General features: G+C 42.6%; 1 protein-coding gene across 3 annotated transcripts in view; it reads left to right on the top strand.

Annotated features, from left to right (window-relative positions):
• lasp1 (LIM and SH3 protein 1) overlaps positions 1–26,809 on the top strand; it is a 197,732-nt gene that overhangs the window by 157,597 nt on the left and 13,326 nt on the right. For 2 of the 3 annotated variants that reach the window (XM_073071751.1, XM_073071752.1), the window contains exons 5-7: positions 8,997–9,108; positions 17,578–17,672; positions 22,579–25,584. In XM_073071751.1, coding sequence (XP_072927852.1) covers positions 8,997–9,108; positions 17,578–17,672; positions 22,579–22,752 — 381 coding nt within the window. In that variant the 3' untranslated portion in view covers positions 22,753–25,584. Of the gene's footprint in view, positions 1–8,996; positions 9,109–17,577; positions 17,673–22,578; positions 25,585–26,809 lie in introns of those variants that run through there. The other variant, XR_012102071.1, reaches the window with a different exon arrangement.

Below are 26,809 nucleotides of genomic sequence, written 5' to 3'. Positions count from 1 at the left end.
CCTGGATTTCCTGTCCTTCAATTTTGCACCTAACTCCCTAAACTCTCTTTGCAGGACCTCCTCCTTCTTCCTATCCACATCATTGGCCCCTACATGGACCATGACATCTGGCTGCTCCCCCTCCCCCTTGAGAATACTGAGAACTTGATCCGAGATATTGCGGACCCTGGCGTAATTCTCGCTGATTTAATTTGACGCAAATGGCACACTGATGTACATGTGACAAATAAAGCTAATCAAGTATAGCTAACCAACATGGCATGCCCACAGCTCACTAGCCTTAACCTGTACGCCTTTGGAATCAGCCATGGAATCAATGACAGAGCAGAGTTGATGGGCTGAATGGTCTAATTCTGATCCTATTTCTTATGGTCCCCAAATCTTATATTTTTTCATTCTACAATACACTTGAATGTAACAAAATGAAAGCAACCCCTAACTAAGCTAATGGAAGATGTAAAATATCCAGTTATTAATATATGCCATGAAACCCTATTATTAATAGCTTGAAAATACTTTGAGATATATGGGAGAATTTGCGGACCATTCTTAACTTGCAGAGACACTGTATTTGCCTGTTGTCTTTCTTGTTTGGAGGTCTTTAACCACTCCTCTCTTGCATGACTCTTCCATTCCCTTGGGGTGGGGGGGGGGGTGGGGAAGGTTCAGCCTGCTGTATATGGTCTTCGGCCAAGTCCAAGATATCCACTGCCTAGCTGAGTCCAACAGCGCGATCTTCAACAGTGATGCACAATGCGAGAAGGGTTGGCAAAGGGCCAGACCAAGGATAATTTGCCACACAACTTGATCTGGGTGCAGGTCAATGGGACCAGGCAAATTAATGGTTTGGCACAGACCAGATGGGCTGAAAGGTCTGTTTCTGTACTGTAGTGTTCTATGATTAGACTGTATCAAAGAAACAGTTGCATTTGTAAAGGTCTCAGGTGTGTTTGGTTGGAACAGTAGAGTGGTAGCTTAGTGGTTACTGCCAATGATCAAGGTTCAATCCTTGCCACAGTCTGTAAGGAGTTTGTATGTTCTCCCTGGGATGACATGAGTTTCCTCTGGGTGCTCCAGTTTCCTCCCACATTCCAAAGACGTACAAGTTTGGTAAGTTGTGGGCATACTATATTGATGCCGATAGCATGGTGACACTTGTGGGCTTCCCCCAGCACATCCTCAGACTGTGTTGGTTGTTGATGCAAATGATGTGTTTCACTACATGTTTCAATGTACATGTGACTAATAAAAGCTAATCTTTCTTTTTATTGTGGCAGTCATTTAGTAATAATTTCCCAATAACGTCCCTTTAGAACAGAGATGAGGAGGAATTTCCTCAGCCAGAGAATGGTGAATCACAGGCAGCTGTGGAGGTCAAGTTATTGGATATATTTAAAGTGGTGGCTTATAAGTTCTTGATTAGTCAGGGTGTTGAGGGTTATAGGGAGAAGGCAGGGGAATGGAGTTGAAATGAACAATAAATCAGTCATGATGGAATGGTGGAGCAGAGTCGATAGGCCGAATGGCCCAATTCTGCTAATTTATCTTGTGTTAGAGATATTGATTAACGAATAAATTGAGGATGTTGCCAGCAAACCCATAAGTGAATAACTTTAGTTAGTTACTCAGAGGCACTAGAGTGCAGGCTCTTTGAATGACAATTTTCTTTTGAATCATTAAGTGAAGGATCAATTCTGAGGCAAACTACCTAATATTAAACAGTCAATAGTGAAACAGTGCCTGGAGGGTGGTAGATTGTGTTGCGTGTGGGAGAAGCTGGTGGAAAGGCTTTGTGTTGTCAGGATACCCAGCCAATGACCTGCTGTTTGTAGGCATGGTCTTTCTGGTTGGGATCTGGGTAGGGCATAGCGGCACTGCTATTGGTGATGCTCTCTCACTAGCAACTTGGACTTGCTTCTGATCACTGTTTCTTCTTGTGTTTGCACATTCTCCCTTGGAGCGCCATGAAAATCTTCCATCCCTGCCACCCTGAGTACTAAGATGAAAGATTAACTGTATTAGTCACATGTAAATTGAAACATTGAAATGTATCATTTTGCGTCAACGACCACCACAGTCTGAGGATGTGCTGAGGGCAGCCCGCAAGTGTCACCACACATCTGGCACCATCATAGCATGCTCACAAGTCACTAACCCTAACCTGTATGTCTTTGGAATGTGGGAGGAAACCAGAGCACCTGGGGGAAAACACAGTCATGTGGAGATCACACAACTCCTTAAAACAGTGGAGGGAACTGAACTCCAATCGCCAATGCTGTAATAGCATAATGCTGCTGTGCCGCCATTCTCAATTCTGGTTTCTTGCACCTTTTCGATTTTCATTTCTTTAGTCTTGACAGTTGTATCTGTGCCAAGGACCAAGCTGCAATATGGAGGTAGGACGCTTTCTTAAACTATTAACTAGTCCTTCCTGGTAACTTAAAACACCTGGCAGCTTTGGCGTGAGTTTGGTGGTACAAAAAGCAGCTGGTTATTCTGATACTATTAATGCTTCATGATTAAAGTGGTAAAGCTTGAACTACTTTCTCCTTGTCTTCCTAGGTTGAAATTCCAGCATTGTTGATGCAACTTTGCAATCTACAATTAACATAGGACAGAAAATGGTCTTGGCCAAAGACTTTGTCACATGAATGATGTATAAGCTTTCAGGGTGTTGTGTGATGTGCATGTCTGTTTTGATAAAGTACTCTGCACTTCACTCAATGGCCACTTCATTAGGTACACCTGAATACCTGCTGGTTAATGCAAATACCTAAATACCAATCATGTGACAACAATTCAATGCATAATAACAAGCAGACATGGTCAAGAGGTTCAGTTGTTATTCAGACCAAACAGCAGAATGGGTGACTTTAACCTTGGAATGGTTGTTGGTGTCAGACAGGGTGGTTTGAGTATCTCAGAAACTGCTGATCTCCTGGGATTTTCATGCACAACAATCTCTAGAGTTTACAGAGAATGGAGTGAAAAAACAAAAAACATCCAGTGAGTGGCAGTTCTGTGGGTGAAAATGACTTGATAATGAGAGAGGTCAGAGGAGAATGGCCAGACTGGTTCAAGTTGAGAGGAAGGTGACAGTAACTCAAATAACTATGTGTTACAACAGTGGTGTGCAGAAGAGCATCTCTGAACGCACAATACATCGAACTGCAGCAGTAGACCACAAACATATAAAGTGGCCACTTTATTAGATACAGGAGGTACGAATAAAATGGCCACTGAGTGTATAAGGTTTTATGGTGCTGTGTGACATGCATGTGTGTTTTGATAAAGTACTGTTTACTAAATCTATAAATGAGATGTTGGAGATAACACACTTGAAAATAAAATGACTGGCTCTTTGTTCAGGCTGATCTTTTTTTCAACACGGCACAGACAGCTCGCTTCGCATTTTACATTTGCACTGGACAAATTGTCTGGGAGAGGGGGAAAATTGTGATTCTCTTATGATGTACTCATCAAGATGTATGCTGTAAACTTAGCAAATACAGGCTGTATCTTCCACTCTGTGTGTGTCCTGCTCTTGCCCACTACTGATCTAATCTGTCGGTTAATGCTGCCAACATCTGTGCTGCAATAACACAATGCAAGATGACTGCTGTTAATTCTTTATTTTCCAATAGGGCAGTTGTCTGTCTGCCTTGGATCGCAATGTCTCATTTCCTTTCTCTTCAACTTTGACCCCCCAGATGACATTCTGTCTTCCAGTCTAAATAATGGCATTTTCTGAAAAACTGGGTTGAATTATCACTGGGTATTTCAGCAGAAAAGTTTCTTCAGAGCTTTTTTCAGAGGATTGGAATGTGAAGGGTGGGTGGTTGTTTCCAGGACATGAGTTTTTCTCATTACTACCATCAGGTACCTGAATGTTTTAGGAACAAATTCTTCCACTCTGCCATGAGATTTGAATGGACCATGAACATTATCTCACTATTTTTGCTCACTTTATGCACTATTTATTCATTTTTGTCACTTTGTAATTTATAGTAACTTTTCCACAACCTGTGGACTTACTTTCAAGGCCTCTCAGTATTATTTATTTCTGCATTTGCACAGTTTGTTGTCTTTTGTGCATTGATTGTTTGTCAGTCTTTGTGTGTAGTTTTTCATTGATTCTATTGTATTTCTCTGTTCTACTGTGAATGTCTGCAAGAAAATGAATCTCGGTAGCATATGGTGATATGTACACACTTTGATAATAAATTTATTTTGAACAGAATGCTTTTTTGTATTGCACCTTACAGCTGCTGCAAAACAGCAAAAGGTGATAATAAACCTGGTTCTATGGTTGGACACATTTGGCACAAGTTCCAGCAACTCAGGAAGACAAATAGGCCTTCAAGTGCATTTAAGTGCAGATTAACATGGTGAAACTGGGACTAAAAGGGTGAAATAATTTCATTACACAGATTAGGTTTGTACTCACTCGAACACAGACGATTAATACTGAAAAACAGATGTTCTATTCCGACTATTTCATGGAAAGAGATTACCAAGTAGCCAAAGGAAACTGTGTGTTCTGAGAGCCTCCTAGGAAAACTGAATGATCCTGAGTTGTGACGACTCAAAATGGAAAAGGAGTGTTCAGGGTGTGAGTTGGGAACTTTGGATCAGTTCCTTGAGAGTGCGCAGTAGCCCAGTGTAACTCAGGAAATGGAGAGCCTAACATCTCAAACTGGTGACCTGCAGTAGAATCTGCCATCTTTGCACCCATAGAGCTGGTATGGATGCAGAGTGGCTCTGAGGAATGCTTTGGAGGAAGGAGGAGGATGAAGAGATGTCAATCTATTTGGGACTGGCTGCAGTAGATGAAAATAAATAGTTTCCTCAGCTGGTGAATTTGTAAACAAGGGGGCCTTAATGATGTACCAATACTAGGAATTGTTCTTTACATACAGATTAGTAGAAAATTAAAATACTTCAAAAATGAAGACAGAAATCTCAGAAATTGTATTAATTAGTTTTTAAACACAAGGTACTGGAAATTCAGGGCAAGACACAAAATACTGGAGGAGGACAGCATCTATGGAGAGAATCAAATGGTCAATGTTTCGGGCCGAGACCTGATGAAGAGTCTTAGCCCAAAACATTGACTGTTTATTCCGCTCAGTAGATGCTGTTTTAATAATTAGGTGGGGGGGGGGGGGGAGGAGTGGATTAAGGGTTATATGGATAAATTGTGGAAATAAAGATTGGGCAGTGGTCTGGTTAACCAGTCATGGACCAGCTGGGTTGAAGGACCTGTTTCCATATCATATGACTCTATAACGACTTGAGGGGCTGAATTGTCTCATCCTATTGAATATCCAAACAACTCAAAATAACAACCACAATAGCAACATCCAAAAACTGCAGGCGCTGGACATCTGGACAAAATATATACTGGAAGCACTCAGCAGACTGTGGAGGGAGAAGTTGTTAATGTTTCATGTTGAAGGGGTGTACAGCTCTGTGACTTTGATTTGAAATGTTAACTGTTTCTCTTTCCACACATGGTCCCTGACTTGTTCAATTTCTGTAGCAATTTCATTTTGGCCTCGTCGTAATCCGTATTCCATATTCCAAATTCTGTATTCTGAATTCAGGATTCAGATTTATTTATCACATGTACATGGAAACATACAGTAAAATGTGCTGTTTGTGTTAGCAACCAACAAACTCGAGAGTGTCGGGGTCAGTCCGCAAGTGTCACCACACATAGCATGCCCATGATGTTTGGCAGAACTACACAGAACACAACAACAATAACAGAGCAAAACAAGACAACAACAGCAAAAATAAGGCCCCTTCTCACCGTCACACACACAGAAATCCTCTAACTCCAGGACGGGCCACCTCCTCGTGATGTCACAAGAGCTCTCACAATTAAACATTACAATTTAGTTTTGAAAGAAATTATTTGTCACAGCTACATCACAACACAGTGAAATGAGTCAACACGAGTGAATCTGCAGATGCTGGAAATAAATGAAAACACAAAATGCTGGAAATAACTTCACTCCTGATGAAGGGTTTCGGCCCAAAACAACTCACAGACCTCCGTTGATACCCCTGCCCCCCCTTACCCCATCCCTATCTATAATTTTAGTCTGGTTCTCTTTCTCTCTCTTTTCCCCCCTCACTATAATCTCCCCCCAGCCCTACCTTTCTCTCTCTCTTATTTCCCATAATTCTCCACCTTCCCCCTAGCCCATTTCCCTTCAGTCTATCACTTCCCAGCTCTCTACTTCATCCCTCCCCCCACTTCTTATCCCCCCTCGACCATCCCATGTTACTTCACTCCTGATGAAGGGTTTCGGTCCGAAACGTCGTCACTACCTCCTCCCATAGATGCTGTCTGGCCTGCAGAGTTCTGCCAGCATTTTGTGTTTTTAGTGAAATGAGTCATTTGCATCAACGACCAACACAGTCTGAGGATGTATTGGGGTAGCCCACAAGTGTCGCCATGCTTCCAGTGCCAACATAACGTGCCCATAACTCACTAACACTAATCCATATGTCTTTGGACTGTGGGAGGAAACTGGAGCACCTGGAGGAAACCTATGTGGTCATGGGGAGAATGTACAAACTCCTTACAGATGATAGTGGGAATTGAACCTGGGATGCTAGCACTGTAAAGCATTACACTAATTGCTACCTTAAAATAGGGGTGCAATAGTTAAGTTACTGTACTAGTTTGCAGAGATAAGGGCAGTTGATTTGAAGATGGAGCTATGCGAGTTTGTGAGGAATATAAATTTAGATGATTAAATATGTCTGGAATAAAAATGATTATACCAAGGCTGATGATTGTGAAATTACTAGTATATTGTAAATCCCCACCTGGCTCACTGATGTGCTTTTGAGGAAGAAATCTCAGAATCAGGTTTATAATCACTGACATATGTTGTGAAATTTGTTGTTTTGCAGCAGCAGTACATTGCAAGACATATAATTTACTATATTACAATAAGAATATTCCAGACCTGATGAAGGGTCTCGGCCCAAATGTCAACTGTTTATTCCCCTCCACAGGTAGTGCCTGACTTGTGAGTTCCTCCAGCATTTTATGTAGGTTGCTTAAGAGTCTATTATTTATTATTATTATTTTACCTAGAGATACAGCATTGTAACCGACCCTTCCAGCTCAACAAGTCCGTGCCACCCAATTATACCCATGTGACCAATTGGCTTTTAACCTGTACGCCTTTGGAAAGTGTGAGGAAACTGGAGAATGGGGAGAATTTACAGACAGTGAATTGAATCTGGGTCACTGGTGCTGTAAGGCATTGGGCTAACTGCTATGCTACCATGTCACCCTCATTTATGAAAGGCAGACTTTGTCAATTTTTATTTTTCTGTTGGTATAGTGAAAACAAATACAATTCCAGTTGATGATGCAGTGTGAATGGTAAAGCTGTTTCAGTCAGCTTGTGTGGAAATGTCATTCAGCAAGAGTGAACATTGTTGAGAAATTGTAAAATCAACATGTATGTGGTGTGTGCTATCTGAGCATGTCTGTTAACATCAGCATTGACAGGATGTGCACGTAGATTTTATGCGTTTCCTTGGCAACCTTTTGAATCTGGGGTGTGGCCCTAACAGAGGTGACAGTGTATGCCTTGCAACAGCACCACCTTGTGGAAAAGGGAGAAATTAATCCAGCTTCTGTCCTCACCCTTCCTGCGTCTAATGTCTATAAACAGTTGATGGAAACCAGAATGTCCACTATTGTAGAATTACACAGGCACTGGACATTTGCCCTTAATGCTGGTGTCTCCACAAGCGCCTCCTCCCACCAGTCACTTCCTTAGGTCACCAATGTTCCTCTTTCTCCCTCGAGCTTGTTGCATTTTTTTAGTTATTTAGGATCTTTTTACAAGTAAGTGAGCCTCCTAATTAACATCTGTTAAACCCCTCTGTTGGGTCACCCCTAAACCTGTCCTCTCCGTCCCAGCTTGTCCTTCATGGGACATCCGCATACAGGACTTTTGTTGAGAACGTAGAACAGTACATTACAGTACAGACCTTTCAGCCCATGATGTTGAGCCATCCTTTAACTTCTCTAAGATTAAACTAACTCTTCCTTCTTCCCATATAGCCCTCCATTTTGTTTTTGTTCATGTACTTATATAAGAGTCTCTTAAATGTATCTCCCTCTACTACTGCCCCTGACAGTGGGTTGCACTGTCACCATTCACTGTGTAAAAAGACAAAATTACCTCTAACATGCCCTATATACTTTCCTACAATCACCTTAACATGTCCCCTTGTATTGGCCATTTTTATCCTGGGAAAAGGTCTCTGGTTGTAACATTCAATCTATGCCTTTTATCATCTTGTACCTTTCTATCAAGTCACCTCTCATTCAACTTCACTCCTAAAGGAAAAGTTCTAGCTCGCTCAACCTTTCCTCATCAAACATGCTCTCTAATCCAGGTGGCATCCTGGTAAATCTCCTCTAAAACAGGGTTTCCTAACATTTATTATGCCATGGACCAATACCATTAAGCAAGGGGTCCGTGGACCCCAGGTTGGGAACCCCTGGTCTAAAACTTCCACATCCTTCCTATAATGAGGTGTCCATAACTGAAAACAATATTCCAACTGTGGTCTAACCATCGTTTTAATAGAGCTGCAACATTATATTGTGACTCTTGAACTCATGAAGGCCAACACACCATAGTCCTTCTTAACCACCCTATCAACTTACTTAGGGATCTATTGATGTGGACCACACTCCTGCCATTAACTCTGTATTCTGCATTCAAGTTCAATCTTCCAAAGTGAATCACTTCACACTTTTCTGGATTAAACTCAATCTGCCACTTCTCAATTTATTTCTGCATCCTAAAACCATTGGCAGCCTTCTACACTATCCACAGCACTACTAACCATGAAGTTTGAGAGAAGTGACGTTATGCAAGACTGGTCATCAACATGATGGTTGAATAGAAGAGCTTTGTATGATTGTTGTTTCTGTGATCTCTCATCAGGTGAAATATCATGAAGAGTTTGAGAAGAGCAAAGGCATTTCTGCAGTAAGTGCTGAGCGGAGGAGCTCCCATGACACCCAGGAGTACAGGCCACAGCCAGAGACAAATCTAGGTGAGGATACTGCTGTACCATACCATTTATAGGTGTCTGAGGGATGTCGCCCATCTCATGCCTTCCAGCCAATAAGATTGCTGACTTTGCTTGAATTTTCATTAGCTCACACTATCTTCATTGACATTTTTGAAATGGCTGTTCTTTGCTTGAAGACTTCTCCCAATGGCCAGTCAGGGCACGACTACCATGATGAGGCCAAGCTCAAGTTTGGAGGAGCAACACTTAGATTCCAGCTGAGTAGCCTCCAGACTAATGCATGAACTTTGATTTCTCTAACTTCCGATAAGTACTCTCCACTCCCTCCCGCCTTCTTTTTCTTTTTCATTCTGGTTACCCTCTCCCACCCACCCTTCCCATCACCTCCCTTTGTAAAACCTCCTCCTTCCTGTTCTTTCCTATCCTTCTTCAACCCCTGACCTATGTATCATCTTCCAGCTTCTCATTTCATCTCCCTCCTCATCCACTCACTTTCCCCTTCACCTATCACCTGCTAGTTTGTACTCCTTCCCTTCCTCCCCACCTACTTATTCTGACTTCTACTTCCTTCCTTCCAGTCCTGAAGGGTCTTGGCCCAAAAGGGCAACTGTTTATTCCCCTCCATAGATGCTGCCTGACCTGAGTTCCTCTAGCATTTTGTGTGTGTTGCTCCTGAAGTTCTTGCCCACTTGACTGTGAAATCCATTTGTCCCCTTGTACATCATTAGAACCCTTGATAATTTTCAACAATTCTATCAATTCTCCCCTAACCATCTCCCCAACACTAACCTCATCTTCTCCAATTTTGTCAGGTAACTTGTTTTTGGTGCCAAATCTTAGCTGGAAAAGGCTTTGCCTTCTTCCCATAATCCTTGAAATAAATAACCAGAATCAGAATCAGGTTTTGTATCACTGATATGTTGTGAAATTTGTTGTTTTGCGGCAGCAGTACAGTGCAATATATAAAAATACAGTACAGTGCAATACAATAAGAAATGTATTAAAAAGTTTAATTTGAATTAGTAGTGCAAAATGAGAGCAAAAACGGTGGGTAAGTGGGGGCCTCAGGGCCCTGTGTTTCCATCTTACTTTTACCCTAGCACGCTTTCCATGTTTCCTTTTTCTTAAAGTTTACAGCAGGCTGCTGTAAAGCACTGCGCTAATCACTGGGCTACCATGCTGCCCCATCTTGTTTGTGGTTGTATTTCTGACTTGTGATCTGTTTGTATTACAGATGACCCACGGGAACAGAACTCTGTGTATGTTGAACAATGTAATAGTGTACTGGTTAGATGTAATTCTCTACAGTGCCAGCAATTATCGATTGGGATTCAATTTGCACTGCTGTCTGAAAGGAGTTTTATACGCTCTCTCTATGACCGAGTGGGATTCCTCTGGGTGCTCTGGTTTAACCCCACATTCCAAAGACATACAATTAGGGTTAGTGAGTTCCGGACATGCTATGCTGGCGTGGAAGTGAGAGAACACTTGCCCAGCACAATCCTTCTCAATTTGATTTAAATGACACATTTCACTGTGTCACAAACACGAGAAAATCTGCAGATACAGGAAATCCAAGCTGGAGGGAACAGCAGGCCAGGCAACATCTATGGAAAAGAGTACACTGTCAACATTTCAGGCTGAGACTCTTCATCAGGACTGGAAAGAAAGAGAAGTCAGAGTAAGAAGGTGGGGGGAGAGGAGGAAGAAGTACGAGGTGGTGGGTGATAAGTGAAACTGGGAGGGGGGAGGGGGTGAAGTAAAGAGATGGGAAGTTGATTAGTGAAAGAGATAAAGGGTTGGAGAAGGGGAAATCTGATGGGAGAAGACAGAAGAAAGGGAAGGGGGAGGAGCACCAGAGGTAGGTGATAGGCAGGCAAGGAGATAAGGTGAGAGAGGGAATGGGGAATGGTGAAGGGGGGGGTGCACAATTTCCAGAAGTTTGAGGAATTGATCTTCATGCCATCAGGTTACATAGAAACATAGAAAACCTACAGCACAATACAGGCCCTTCGGCCCACAAAGTTGTGCCGAACATGTCCCTACCTTAGAAATTACTAGGTTTACCTATAGCCCTCTATTTTACTAAGCTCCATGTACCTATCCAAAAGTCTCTTAAATGACCCTATTGTATCCGCCTCCACCACCATCGCTGGCAGCCCATTCCATGCACTCACCGCTCTCTGAGTAAAAAAAGTTACCCCTGACATCTCCTCTGTACCTACTCCCAGCACCTTAAACCTGTGTCCTCTTGTGGCAACCATTTCAGCCCTGGAAAAAAGCCTCTGATTATCCACACGATAAATGCCTCTCATCATCTTGTACACCTCTATCAGGTCACCTCTCATCCTCTGTCGCTCCAAGGAGAAAAGGCCGAGTTCACTCAACCTATTTTCATAAGGCATGCTCCCCAATCCAGGCAACATCCTTGTAAATCTCCTCTGCACCCTTTCTATGGTTTCCACATCCTTCCTGTAGTGAGGCGACCAGAACTGAGCAAGTGGGGTCTGACCAGGGTCCTATACAGGTTGGAGGCTACCCAGACGAATATAAGGTGTTGCTTCTCCAACCTGAGTGTGGCCTCATCATGATACTAGAGGAGGCCATGGCTGACATGCTAGAATGGGAATGGGAAGTAGAATTGAAATGGGTGGCCACCGGGAAATCCCGCTTTTTCTGGTCTCCCGATCCACATTGGGTCTCACTGATAGACAGAAGGCCACACCGGGAGCACTGGATGCAGTAGATGACTCCAACAGACTCACAGATGAAGTGTCACCTGAAGTGTTGATGGTGGAGGAAGGGAAGTCCCTTTCTTTGAAGAAGGAGGACATCTCCTTTGTTCTGGAATGAAAAGCCTCATCCTGAGAGCATATTCAGCTGAAATGGAGGAATTGAGAGAAGGGGGTGTCATTTTTATAAGTGACAGGGTGTGAAGAGGTATTGTCCAGGTAGCTGTGAGAATCAGTGGGTTTATAAAATATATCAGTAGATAATGTGTCTCCAGAAAGAGTTAGAGATTGAGAAAGGGGAGGGAGGTTTTGAAAATGGACCAGGTAAATTTGAGGGCAGGGTGGAAGTTTGAGGCATAGTTGAGGAAGTCGACAAACTCAGCATGGTTGCAGGAAGCAGTATCAAAACAGTTGTTAATGTAGCGTAGGAAAAGTTGGCTGCACAGTTTTGGAGATGGGTTTCCTCCTCCTTGTGTATCAGAGATCAGGAAGGCTCGTAGGACTTGTAACTCTGTCTTTCTTCTGCCTTTAGTACTGACTTACATGAAATACTAATAATGTTAACATGATCCCTTTTGTAGCTTTTTCCTCTGCCTCTGTATTTTCCCACTGGGGTGCAGTGCCACAGAAGTTAAATTACCCAGCTAAAATCCAGATGAATATGAAAATGATGGTGAAAGTTCTAATCCAATTTACAGCAGCCAGGAAATTTAAATGTAATTAAATCAATCTGAAATACTTGTAGATAATGAAACTAGTGGTTTGTTACCAACACCTAGTTGGTTTACAAATGATCTTTAGGAATGGTAAATCACTGACCTGATAAGGAATTGCAAACCTACAATTCCTTATTGCTTTTCACTACTTCCTCAATTCAAGGTCAGTCAGCAATGTTTATGTCCCATGAACAAATACATTAAAGAGGGACCGCATGGGAGCATGGGGGTTACTGTACTGCAGGGGTTTCTAACCTTTATCATGCCATGGACCCCCACCACTAATCAAGGGGTCCATGGACCCCAGGCTAGGAACCCCTGGTATAACACTATCTGTGGAATTCTTTGACACGGATGGCTGTGGAGGCTAAGTCATTGAGTATATTTAAATCGGATGTTAATAGCTTCTTGCTTAGTCAGGGCCACAAAGGTTACGGGGAGATGGTAGGAGAATGGGGTTGAGAGGGAAAATAAATCAGCCATGATGGAATGGTGGAGCAGACTCGATGGGCCAAATGGTCTAATTCTCCTCCTATGTTTTACAATTGGGGTTCAATTCCTGCTGCTGTCTATAAGGAGTTTGTACGTTCTCCCCAAGACTGCGGGTGCTCTGGTTTCCTCTGTATGGGTTAGAGTTAGTAAGTTGTGGGCATGTTATGCTGGTGCTGGAAACATGGAGACATATGCAGGCTTCTCCCAATATGTCATGGACTGTGTAGATTGTTGATGCAAAACAACGCATTTCACTGTATGTTCGATTCAATTCAACTTTAATTGTCATTCAGTCATACATGAGTACCACCAAATGGAACAGTGTTACTCTGGGGTCAAGGCGCAAAACACGGTAGCAACACAGCGCAAAGCACACATAGCACATATAAGACAGCAAGCCCATGTGAGATATCAGTAAGATACAGCACGCAAAAAAAGGCCAGACTGGAGCCATGAATGCTGCAGAAATCTACAGTTGACCACAATACAGCTTGTCTTCTGCCAAACAGGGTCGGGGGGGCGCAGCACCGACTCCAGCCTGGATGCTGCTGCACATCACCCCTGCAGCTGTAAACAGGTGACACCACACCTTGGGAACTAGTCCTTGCTACAACTGAGGCCACGAATCTCCTCCACCGTCCGGCCCTACTCCCTTTCAATAAACTTACAGCATTCCACATTGGTGGTTGGCATCCAAGTGTCTTGAAGGTCAACGGATGATGACGATCATCATCACAAGCCTGGGTGGAAGGTATGGAGATCCTGAGATGTCCAATCATCAAGAAACCCCTCTTGGGCTCACCAGCATAGTCCAAAGGAAAGCTTATGAAGCAATATGTCTAGCACCAGTGTATTGCTGCAGGAGCTGCTGGAAAGATGTTCAATGACGTCCAGCCGCCTTAGGGGCTCCACTTCGGATTTGCTGTCTGGGTTTATTCCTGTAGCCTTCGTCTCTCCAGATGCTGTCCACAAGGCAATGGGGCTATTTACCCACAGCTGGGGACCTGGTTCACAAGCACCAGGGCATCTCCACACATCGGTGGGCTTGTGTGCTACATGTGCTGGGCCCAGACCTCCTCCCTGTTCTCTAGTACAGGAGTTCAGTTTCTGTGTGTAGGTACTATGAGGCTTGCTGTTGGAGAGGCTATGTACTGGTAGGGAGAGACTTACACATTCAGCTCTCCTTTTTGCAAGACAGCTCACCAGCATTGGAAGCTGAAAGTGAGAGCGACAAGCACTACCCACTACACTACCACACTAGGTGCATCACAACAACCACTTTGACACAATATCAATGTCCAAAAGGGTCTTGCGATCAAGAAAAGCGACCAAGACGGTCACTCGCTATTAGACTGTATGCCTCCTTTGATGCAGGCTGCAGCATGTAGATTGAAACTGGATATTTCAATGTATATGTGACAAAATTTTTCCCTCTTTCCAAACTGTTTATTCTGTCATAATTTTTTGCTGCCCTGTGCATGAATAAGGTCAATGAACACCAATTTGCTGGTTTGGTTACTGTGCAAGTTTGCAGGGTACACGAGAGGAATCTGGTGATTTATTTAGATACAGCACGGTAACAAGCCTTTCCATCCCAATGACTGTGCTGTCCAATGAACCCACTAACCTGTATGTTTTTGGAATGTGGAAGGAAGCTGGGGCACCCAGAAGAAATCCATGGTATCACAGGGAGAATGTGTAAATTCCTTACAGACAGTAACAGAATTGAACTTGGGCGCTTGAGCTGTAATACTGTTACACTAACCATTAGAGAATCCAGATCAGAAATAGAATCATGTTTATAAGATTCAAGTACATTATTATCAAAGAATGTATTAATTATACAACCTTGAGATTTGCAAGTTCACAGGTAGCTACAAAGCAAGAAACCTAATTAAAGAAAAATATTATAAAAATAAAAGACCAATGCTCGATGCGCAAAAGAAAGAAAAAAAGTACAAATCATGCAAACAATTGAAGTGAATGACAACATTCGGAACCAAAATTGAGACCTCAGATCCGAACCCCAGGATAGCCCGGAGTAGGCCCAAAGCCTTGCTTATCCATTCATCATATTAGTGGATACAGAACACAACAGCTGGGGCATTCTTCATAGCATCACGGAGAATGAGCGAAATTGGCTCTTGTCCTGACTGACACCCTGTCTTTTCAAGCTATCTGTGCCAGCATTTAAATCGACCTAACAATGGAACAGCGAAAGGCTCCGGCATCCTGGAGAGATGAGTGAAGATCATGGAGAGCAAGCAAAATTGGCTCTCGGCTCCGATCTGGGCCAGCATTTAAATTGTCTAAACTGTGAATCATACCTCTCACTAGGACCTGGCTGCAGCAAAAGACTCAGGCCCTAGAACACACTGCCCAGTGACTCGCTCCGGGCCCAGATTTTGATGCCTAGCCTGAATACGCTCTCAAGCTCTACAAATCAGCTCGGCACCCAGAACGATCCAACCTCACACATGGGCCAGTTGTACATGCATCGGAACTCCATCTGCAATGATTCTGCATCACACCATCCCAGCTCATTCCCAGAACTCACCTCGCCATCGCTTCCCCTTCATTGTTTGCGGCAATAATTTAACACTATTTACTGAAGTCATGTAATTTGTTGTTTTGCAGCAGTAGTAGAATGCAATGCATAAAAATTTACTATGTTACAAAAAGAAATATATAGAAAATTAAGTAAGTAGTGCAAAAAGTGAGGTAGTGTTTATGATACATCGATGCCTGCCTAAATGCCCAGAGGGAAGGACAGAATCACTGGGTCAAATGATCACTCTGCTTGAGAACATGAAATTCGGTGATCTAAATTTTATCTACTCATTGTGCTGTGATGCAGTAAGCACAGTTTGTGAAACATTTTCGTACAAAGGAATATTCATCATCTCCCACCAAGTGTGCACTGGATGAGGTTACGGAGACAGTACCTCCCAAAGCACACCACAATGAAGGACAGGATAGCAGATTCAAGGGGACACGTACAAAATTCCCTTCAAACCTCGTACCATCCTGACTAGGAAAGTCACTCAGTGGCCACTTTATTAGGTACTTCCTGGCCACTGATTGCACGTTCATGGTCTTCTGCTGCTGTAGCTCATCCACTTCAAAATTTGACGTGTTCAGAGATGCTCTTCTGCACACTGTTATAACGTGTGGTTATTTGGGTTACTGTCGCTTTCCTGTCAGTTTGAACCAGTCTGGTCATTCTCCTCTGACCTCTCTCATTATCACCCACAGAACTGCCACTCACTGGATTTTTTTTTCCGTTTTTCACACCATTCTCTGTGAACTCTAGAGACGGTGCATGAAAATCCCAGGAGATCAGCAGTTTCTGAGATACTCAAACCACCCTGTCTGACACCAATGATCATTCCATGATCAAAGTCACTTAGATCACATTTCTTCCCCATTGTGATGTTTGGTCTGAACAACAACTGAACCTCTTGACCATGTCTGCTTGCTTATATTGCACCAAGTTGCTGTCACAAGGTTGGTTGATTAGATATTTGCATTGACGAGCAGGTGTACCTAATAAAGTGGCCACTGAGTGTATATTGCCAGTTCTTCATTGTCTCTGTGTCTGAATCCTGGAGCTCCCTCCCCCGCTGCACTGCACCTTCACACACAGTCTACAATGGTCCAAGAGGACTAACCACCATTTTCTCGAGGGTGATTGGAAATGGGCAATAAATGTTGATGATGCTTGCATCCGAAAGTTTTATGTCACAAAAGGGACATAAAGAGGGTTTCGTAGAGAGGGTCATACAGAATGGAAGCGGGTCCTTCGGCCCAACTGGTCTATGCCAACCAAGATTCCCATCTAAGTTGGTCCCATTTGCCTCTGTTTGGAGATTGTTTATTTTCATTCTTCAGTACAGGAGTGTAATGGAGAACAAAATGATTGTTTCTCCAGATCCAATGCAGCATAAAAAAACCAGTAAGCATAAAAACACAATAAATAAAAATCAATTCCATAAAACACAATGTACAAGTAACTGTTACGAGTGGCCTTATAAAGATTGACAAATATAGATAGACTATTTGGCCCATATCTCTCTCAGCCTTTTCTATCCATGTACCTGTCCAAATATCATTTAAATGTCGTTAATGTATCTGCCTCAACCATTTCTGCAGGGAACTCATTCCAAATACTGACCCACCCTCTGGGTGAAAAAGTTGCCTCTCAGGATCGCACTAAATCTCCCCCCCTCACCTTAAATCTACTGTATGCCCTCTAGTTCTTCATTCCCCAACCCTAGGAAAAAGACTGTGCATTGACCCTACAGTATCTATGTCCATCGTGATCTTGTACACCTCCATATGATCACCCCTCAGTCTCCATCACTACAATGAGAAAAGTCCCAATTTTTTCAACCTCTCTCCATAACGCAGTCTCTACAGTTAGCAGCAACGTGTAAATCTCCTTGGTGCTTTTTAGAGCCAATGCACGTTATAGATGTTTTGATGCAAAGATTTTTTATATTGACAAGATTGTTCCTGACTTGCCTTTAATACTCTTTCCCTTTCTGTAGGCTACCAGCCACAAGCACCTTCACACCAGGAGCCCCCGACCCAGGTCTATAATCCGCCTGCTGCCGCACCATATGCCCCTCCTCCTTCAACTGGGGTAAGTGTGTAACAAGTTTTGTCTTTTTAATGCTTCCCCAGAGCTGCAGTATGAAGCCACTGAAGGAAAGGTTGCACATTTCTCCCACTCCTTGCATTGCTTCAGGAATGCCAAATCTCCATGCTGCAATGATGCAGTTGAGTGACTGTTTCATTCACTGGACAGCAAATTTTTTCAAAAGTGTTGCTTCCTCAGAATTTTTTTTGTGTGGTTATAATAGACCATGAAGCTGAACACAAATATAATTTCAGACTGTATATCACGTAGAAATTTAGAGAAACAAGAAATTAACTTTTATTGAATATAATACATTTCATTGCATAACGGTGCTGACACTTTGAAATAATAGTTCAACTAAGCTAAATACTTTGTTAATGATTTTCATTTGTACTTGGTGTCTGAAGCTTCTTGCTTAAGTGTCCAACAATAATCAGCCAGCATTGATGGATTCCATCTGCCCTATTACCGTTTCTCAATGACCGCAATGTCCTGGTGAAACCTTTCACTATGCTCGTCACTGACAGCGCCAAGATTTGCATGGAAGAAGTCCAAATGGGAATGCAGAAAATTACGTGTTGCGCTTCATGCTTTTGTATGCTTGAACCATATCAACCAGCTGCTCACAGTCTGGTGCTCTGCAGTTGCAAAAAAAAAATTCAACAACATTCGAGATACCTTGCATGCGATTTTCTCTGGTCCCACTAGAATTTGCCTGTCATTGATGACCTGTTTGAGTTGTGGACCAACAAAAATGCTTTCCTTAATCTTGGCATCAGTTATTCTGGGAAACATCCATCTCAAATACTGAAATCCTTCATGGAATTTTTGTGCTTGGTGACAGCAGATTCCATCCTTGTAGTTTTGAATCCAGTAATTTTGCTTTTGCCTTTGATGAACTCAAGTCTCTGACCAAGTCATTTAACTCAGATTGAGTTATCAGTTGAGGCTCACTTGACACAAAGGGCTCAAAATCTGTATCAGCATCAATGTCATTTTCCATTCCTGGCTCGTAAATCATGGCATCTTCGCCTGCCTCTTCTAGACTCCATGACTCTGGTGGCTTCAGTACTGGAAGACTATCGTCATGCCTCAAGCACAGGTCTCAAGGCTGAAGGGTATTCTCGTTTTTAGCAGAGAAACCAGACACACTGGTCAGACAGAAGTATCAGTCTGTCACTTGATCCTTCTGCTCTCACCATATCATCGGGACAGTGAACGGCATTGACTTCCAAGATCCTCTGAGCCAAGCTCTAAGATCGACAGGGCATGTTGCGCAACAAAAGTGAGGAGCCCAGGCTTTGTCTTGGTCGCCAACTTTACACCCTAAGTACAGCTCGTGAGCTTTCTTAATAAGAGGAGTCATCCTCTATCCTTGAGATTTGAGTGCATACTCGCCACAAATATAACAGAAAGTGCTGCGGCTGTTGCAACATTGGCAAGACATTTTGCTACCACAAATGCTCTTGAAAATACGATTACTGTGTTATATTGAGTACACACAATCTGCTATGTGCTTAGAGCATGCGCATCAATGTGATCGCAAACTGATATACATGCAAACGCAATGCATAGAACGGTGAGTGCGTGATGCTTTTATAGCCTTTCTAAGACCTGCCCTGCAAATGCAGCATCCACCCTGCCTAACCATGCCCAGGTAGGCCTGAACAAGATAGAAAACGTTTCAGCTTGCATTCGGGACATCGTTTTAATTGACTTGAATTATGAATTGAAACAACAAATATCGGCAATTAAAAAAAAAAGGCATGTGATAGGGAAATTTCAAGGTGATTTTCGTGATCAGCAGCCCAAAATCCACAAGGTACATCCAAAAGTATTCAGGAAGCAAAATCTTTGTTGTCCAGTGATTAGTCGTGGGATTAATGTTGGCCGGGTCACCAGTGAAGCATGCAAAGGTCAGACAGGACCTTATTTGACATCGTGGTCAAGTGGGAATGTGGGCTGTGGCAAGGATGCAGAGGAAGCTACTGTGAGACATATACGGGTGAATGGGCAAGGACATGGCCGATGAAATATCATGTGGAAAAATGTGAGGTCATAGATGACTACAGCACAGAACCAGGCACTTTGGCCCATTTAGTTTGTGCTGAACTGTTATTTTGCTTAGTCCCATTGACTAAAACCTGGACCATAGCCTCCATACCCTCCTATCTATGTACTTATCCAAACTTCTCTTAAATGTTGAAATCTAACCCACATCCATCACTACTTCTGGGAGCTCGTTCCACACTCTCACCACCCTATGAGTGAAGAAGTTCCCTTTAAACATTTCACCTTTCCCCTTAACCTATGACCTCTAGTTCTAGTCTCACCCAACTTCAGTGGAAAAAGCCTCCTTGCATTTACCCTATCTGTACCCCTTATAATTTTGTATACCTTTATTTTGTAAATGGTCAAATGCTTTCTTGAAAATCCAGGTAAACAATTAATCCAATCACTGCATTAAAAATGACTCTCACCGTGATGGAGGAACATTGGATTTGCTGAGTGTGTTTACTGACGATTGGGTGCACCAGTTCCAACTTCCTCCCCCCCCCCACACTTTACCTTTACTTCCCTTTCATTTTCATTTGAAATCAACATCACATTCTCCTCAACTTCTAACACTCCCTGTTCAAATTGATATCAATCCGAACTAAATGGGTCTTCTACTTTGGAAGACTGTGAGCCATTAAGTATCACACACAGCAGATGTATTATAATGGGTGGTTTTAAAGCTGTGAAGTGTTCAGTAGTGTGTGACCAAGATATTGGCTGGATGATGTCAGATGGGAAGGGAGATTAAGATTGGGGAAGAGCCCTGTAGAGGAAATGACCCCCCCTTCCCTCTTCTTCAATTCTCTACTCTGGGTCCCCTCTTACTTCTTCTCCTCGCCTGCCTACCACCTTCCCCTATCAGATGCCTTCTTTTCCAGCCCTTTACCCTTTCCATTGATCACCTTTCAGTTTATTACTTCATCTCCCTTCCCCACCCACCTGGCTTCATCTATCACCTTCTAGCTTGTACTTCTTCCCCTCCCTCCACCTTCTTATTTTGCCTCCTTCCCCCTTCCTTTCCAGTTCTGATGAAGGGTCTCAGCCCTGAAATATTGACTGTCTATTCCTCCCCATAGATGTTGCCTGACCCGCTGAGTTCTTCTAGTATTTTGTGCGTGTTGCTCTGGATTTCCAGCATCTTCAGAATCTCTTGTGTTTTTAATTTATACTAATATTGTTGTAGAACAAAGAGGGATGTTGGAGTTCAGGGTCATGGTTCCCTGAAAGTGGTGTCACAAGTATACAGGGTGGTGAAGAAGACTTTTTACATGCTGGCCTTCATCAGTGAGCATTAAAATTGGGAAGTTATAGTACCATTATACAGGAAGCTGGTGAGGTTGCATTTGGAGTATTGTGACCATTTTGGTCGCCTTGTAGGAAAGATATTATTAAACTGGAAAGAGGGCAGAAACGGTTTACAAGGATGTTGTCAGTAACTGAGGCATTGAGTTATAGGGTTGGTTGGCCAGGTGAGGACTTGAGATCTTGTACATCTCAAGGAATCAAGGGGCATGAATAGAGTGAATGCATTCAGTCTTTTTCCCAGCACTGGGGAAATCAAGAAAGAATAAAGACTTAATGAGATCTTGAGAGGCAACTTTTTTTTAAACATCAAGGCAGTTTAAATAAGCTGCCAGGGAAAATGGTTGAGGCAGGTGTAATAAGAACTTTTAAAGGACAGTTGGACAAGTACATGGATTGGAAAGGTTTAGAAAGTGGACAAATAGGACCAGCTTGGATAGTATCTTGGTCAGCATGGACCAGTTGGGCTGAGAGGCCTGTTTCTGTGCTGTATGGCTCAATGATATCGGACATGGGCTCCATGGCAGATTTCTTTTTCTACGTCTGCCTACACTTCCATGCAGCAGGGACCCACGGGGAGGAGAGGGAGGGACCCCAGAGCGGAGAGCGAAAGGGACAAAGTAGAATGGGGGGAGAGAGAACACATTCAGGAGGGGGGTACACCCAGAGAGAGGGGCACACAGAGAGACACTCTTGCCTGCACTTATTCTCTTCTATGTCATCCTTCTTCAAAGAAAGGGGCTTCCCTTCCTCCACCATCAACACTGCCCTCACCCACATCTCCTCCATTTCACACACATCTGCTTTCATCCCATCCACCCACCACCCCACCAGGGATAGGGTTCCTCTTGTCCTCACCTACCACCTCATAAGCCTCCACATCTAGCATGTAATTCTCCAGAACTTCCGCCATCTCCAACAGGATCCCACCACCAAGCACTTCTTTCCCTCTTCCCCACTTTCTGATTTCCACAAGGATCGCTCCCTACGTGACTCCCTTGTCCATTTGTCCCTCCCCACTGATCTCCCTCCTGGTACTTATCCTTGCAAGTGGAACAAGTGCTATACTTGCCCCTACACCACCACCCTCACAACCATTCAGGGCCCCAAACAGTCCTTCCAGATGAGGCAACACTTTACTTGTGTGTCTGTTGAGGTCATCTACTGTATCTGGTGCTGCTGGTGTGGCCTCCTGTATATCAGTGAGACTTGATGTAGATTGGGAGACCACTTCGCCGAGCACCTATACTCTGTCCGCCACAAAAACACCTCCCTCTGGTGCTCATGCCCCTTTTCTTTCTTCCATGGCCTTCTCTCCTCTCCTATCAGACTCCCCCTTCTCCACCCCTTTATCTCTTTCACCAGTCGACGTCCCAGCTCCTTACTTCACCCCTCCCCCCACCTTCTTACTCTGACTTCTTCCCTTCTTTTCCAGTCCTAATGAAGGGTCTCAGCCCAAAATGTCGACTATTTACACTTTTCCAAAGATGCTGCCTGGCCTGCTAGTTCCTCCAGCATTTTGTGTGTATTCTCTTTTATTGCTTTGCAGAAGAAATTCCGAGCTGTGTATGACTACTCGGCAGCTGACGATGATGAGATCTCATTCCAAGATGGCGACTTGATCATTGATGTTCAGCAGATTGACGAAGGGTGGATGTATGGTACCGTGGAGAGAACAGGGGACACTGGCATGCTCCCAGCGAACTACGTGGAAGCAGTGTAATGGAGCCAAGATTGATGCCTGCTTATGCTTTGATTATCTGTATTATATAAAAAAATTACAGTATGAATCCCAACAATGATTTGATGACAAATTTAGGTTTAAAAAAATTTCAAATTGTGATTCTAAATGCATAATATAGCTTTCTCTGTTGTTATTTTTCATGTTGCTGGAATATAGTCAAATTTTCTTTGGCTTAACTAGATTGGATAAGAGAGAATTATTTTGCAAAGCCATTTAATGCTCTGGATTGCTCCCCCCTCACTCCTCCAATGATTAAATTGGCCACTCTGACCACTGCACCTTGCAGATGCTGAAGAGGAAATTCTTGTCTCTGGATTACTATAGTCAGATGTGTCCAGGCAGCCCTCATCAATACAGGGAAATGCTGACTTTAATGTCACTATTACCTTGCAAGTTGCTGCAACATCCAGGATCGTTCTGTTGCTGGCTGGGTAAACTAGTGTGAGGATTGGATTGCCTGAGCAGTCAAGGGCACTTTAGTTCTACTCATTTCATTCTTTGGATGTTAGCCCAGTGACATCACTTGGCTCTGGCAGTAAGATTTCTCGTCAAATAGTTCACAAAAATCAATACCCAGTTCTCATTGCCCAGGAATCTCAAGCCTTTGTGTCCAATTAAATTGTTTTATGATCTTGCCATTTTTTTTCTTTAAGCAATATGAGGAAATGCAGGTCTGAGTAGAGAGATTCCTGCAGCCATTCACGCCTCAACAGTATCATCAGATCCTAGTTGTTTCAGGGTTTGCCACAGGACTTCAGCCACTCTCCAGGGGAGGCTGGTGGATAAGGCAGCCATTGCCATCCCCTTCTGTAACAGTCCTTCAGTCCTTGTAATAACGTACAATAGTGACCATCCTTCTGTGCCAGAAGTCAGTTTAGAGCAACAAAGGTCAGGTTTAAAATTGGAGGAAGGAGATATGGAAGTAATATATTCCAGTATTACGAGTTGGTGTGGGAATCATGCTTTGGTTTGGCAACGCTATACCCTGCAGATTTCAGATTTAATAATAAGATCAGTACTCCAGTAAAATCCATGTAAAAAGAATATTTAACCCAGTCAAGCACAGTTTGTGGCTGTCTGCCTTCCTTCTCCCTTTAGGTTTGAACTATTTCAAAGCTTAATCACATAAGCAGATGAGACCCAACTAATGTACATAAAATGGATAAACATTTTATGTCATTGAAATGAAACCTGCAAAGACTTAAGTTAACAGCTCTACTTAATTTGATGAAAAGCTGGAAGACTTTTACAGGGATTAATTTGCATGGCTTTCTAAACTCTGAGTGTGTTCACTTTTAATATAATATTGAAACTAATGTGAAACAGCCTAATGCTGGGGGAAAAAAATTCCTGAGGATTTTTTGTTTTTTTCTATAAAGTTGTACAAACAGCAGAATGCTGTCTGGGCATTGAGTGGCTCTTAGGAACTGGCCTGGGACCTTTTTACTAATCTTTGTCCCTTCTCATGTGATGAAAACTGTCCCTAGCTAACTATTCCAATTTAAGTGATCATTTAGAAGTTCAGACTGTTCTTTGGAACAACAATCACTTTCTTAAACATCAAGAAGTCATTAATTCAAACAGTGGCTGTGGTGACTGGAATTATAGAAATTAACTGAACCATTCCTGTTGGTCATTGGCACAACATTTATTAAATCCAGTCCAAGACTGGATCTACCAGCATTCCTCATCTACAGAAAATGACTGCATATTTTGAAAACCTCTTAAGGCACAAAGTGGTGTACGTTTTATTTTCAGTTTATAATGAATAAATATGAAAGAGCTGTACTTTAGTCAATAAATTACTGAATTGCAACAGTGTTTATTCTACTAGCCTCAAATCTGGTCCAGACACTGATATTTAGTTGTGCTTTGCAGTGATTGGATTATGATCTCATATTTCCATTTTTCTGGAATTGACTTCTCTTGTGAAATTGCCAGGAACCTTATCTAACTAGCTGTGATGTTAAAATTCAGGTACCAATACTACTGGACCACTTAAGATTTGTATACAAGCACAAACGTGCAGACACTGCGTGCCAATATTAATGACTTAACATTCCATGGAATCAGTACATTAACTGCTTCAACTTAGCATGCTGTTTAATTTGAAACCTGCAGTTATAATTGCTAATTAATTGGTTAGAAATTTTTGTTTTTTTGAAGTTGCGCTTTATCAAGTTCAGCTTAGCTTTGCTAAGGATGCTATTGAGCTTCCCTGTGTACCTGCGAAATGTTAGCACCTGAGCTTAACTTAGGTCTCTGAGTTGTTCATTTAAAGTGCAACTCTGTACAAAGGGAGCAATTATGTCTAAGCTGCCTTTCCATCAAAACATGCTGTTGTGTTGGGCAAATTAATCCCATAGGTGGGAGACCCTAAGTGTTGTTTTCCTGAGAAGTCCTTTGGATCATCTTTGGGTGGACGAATAGAGGTCTGTCTCGGCACCCACTTCCCCAACCACACGAAAGTTGCATCTTACAATCAGTGGACTTCCCTCAGTGAAGCAAATGGCCTCCAGTTGTCTTTTGTAAACCTGTGTTGAGAAATTACCCTTGATTTGAATGACCTTTTGCATAGCCCATCATAAAACTTAAGAGTATGTTTCAAAGGCAGTTGTTAGTTTGGAAATTAAGAAGGGGAGGGAAAAATGGGTGCTGCTATCTGCATAAAATACTGCACATCTGTGAATCAAATGAAGCATGTTTTGGCTCTTCTGAATTCTTCATTACCATGCTTGCAGTTTTTAGGAAAAATGTATTTTTTGGCATGATCTTTACATGACAAATTGTCAATAAACTTAAAGATGAGAACCAATGTGAATTTTATTTATTTAATTTTGTCTTTCTGGTAGATTGTTTTGAAAAATCTTCCTTGAAAGTAGCAATGAGATTGCAGCTGAATAATCTATTTTTGATGGTTATTGGTGTGTAGGGCAGAAAACTGGGGTGAATGTTCCCCCTCCCATAGAAACATAATATGGCCATCGAGTCTGCTCTGCCATTCCATCATGACTGATATATTATCCCTGCCTTCTCCCCGTAACCACTGACACCCTTACTAATCAAGAATCTATCAATCTCTACTTTAAATATACCCAATGAATTGGCCTTCACAATTGACTGATAATAAATTCCATAGATTTACCACCCTCTGGCTAAAGAAATTCCTTCCCATCTCTGTTATAAAGGGATGTCCTTCTATTCTGAGGCTGTATCCTCAGGTCCTAGAATCCCTCCAGTATTGGAAATAAGCTCTCCACATCTACTCTATCGAGGCCTTTCAATATTTGATATGTTTTAATGAGATTTCTCTCCCCCCCCCCCCCCCCCCCATTCTTCTAAACACCAGTGAGCCATCAAATGCTCCTGATACATTAACTCTTTTCATTCCCAGGATCATGTAAATCTTGTAAATTTCCTCTGGACCCTCTCCAATACCAGCACATCCTTTCTTAGATGAGGGGCCCAAAACTGCTCACAATATTCCCAAGTGTGGTCTGACCAGTGCCTTGTAAAGCCTCAGTTTTATAAGTGCTCATCAACTTCACCCAGCTACACATAGGCAGTGGCCAATTAACCTACCAGCCCATTGAGATGTGTGGGGAAACCAGAGCACCTGGGGGAAACCTACAAGGTCACAAGGAAAACATGTCTTTTTGTGTGTGTTGTTGTTTGAATTTCCAGTATCTGCAGATTTCCTCGTGTTTGCTCCTTCACTATTAGTCTGTGAAGTCTGCTCTGGATCTTATAGATTTCAACAAGTCATTTGTCATTCTTCATTATTTCAGTCATTACACACCAAGCCCTCTCAGACTAAGACAAGCTGCTCATTCCGAGTATTAATCCAGTAAAATTTCTCTAAATTGTCTCCAGCAAATTAAAATCTGTTCTTAAATAATACCAATACTGAGCACAGTACTCCAGAGGTATTTTTATCAGTACCAGCTGTAAATGAAAACAATCTCCCTCACTTTATTTAGTTCCACATGCCATAAACAAAAATGTTCATTATGCTTTCCTGCTTACTGCTTGAACC

This window comes from Hemitrygon akajei, chromosome 18 (genome assembly GCF_048418815.1).
Source record: "Hemitrygon akajei chromosome 18, sHemAka1.3, whole genome shotgun sequence".
Taxonomy (NCBI): domain Eukaryota; kingdom Metazoa; phylum Chordata; class Chondrichthyes; order Myliobatiformes; family Dasyatidae; genus Hemitrygon; species Hemitrygon akajei.
Note: the sequence above shows the minus strand (reverse complement) of the source record. Positions and strands in the feature narration are given on the sequence as shown.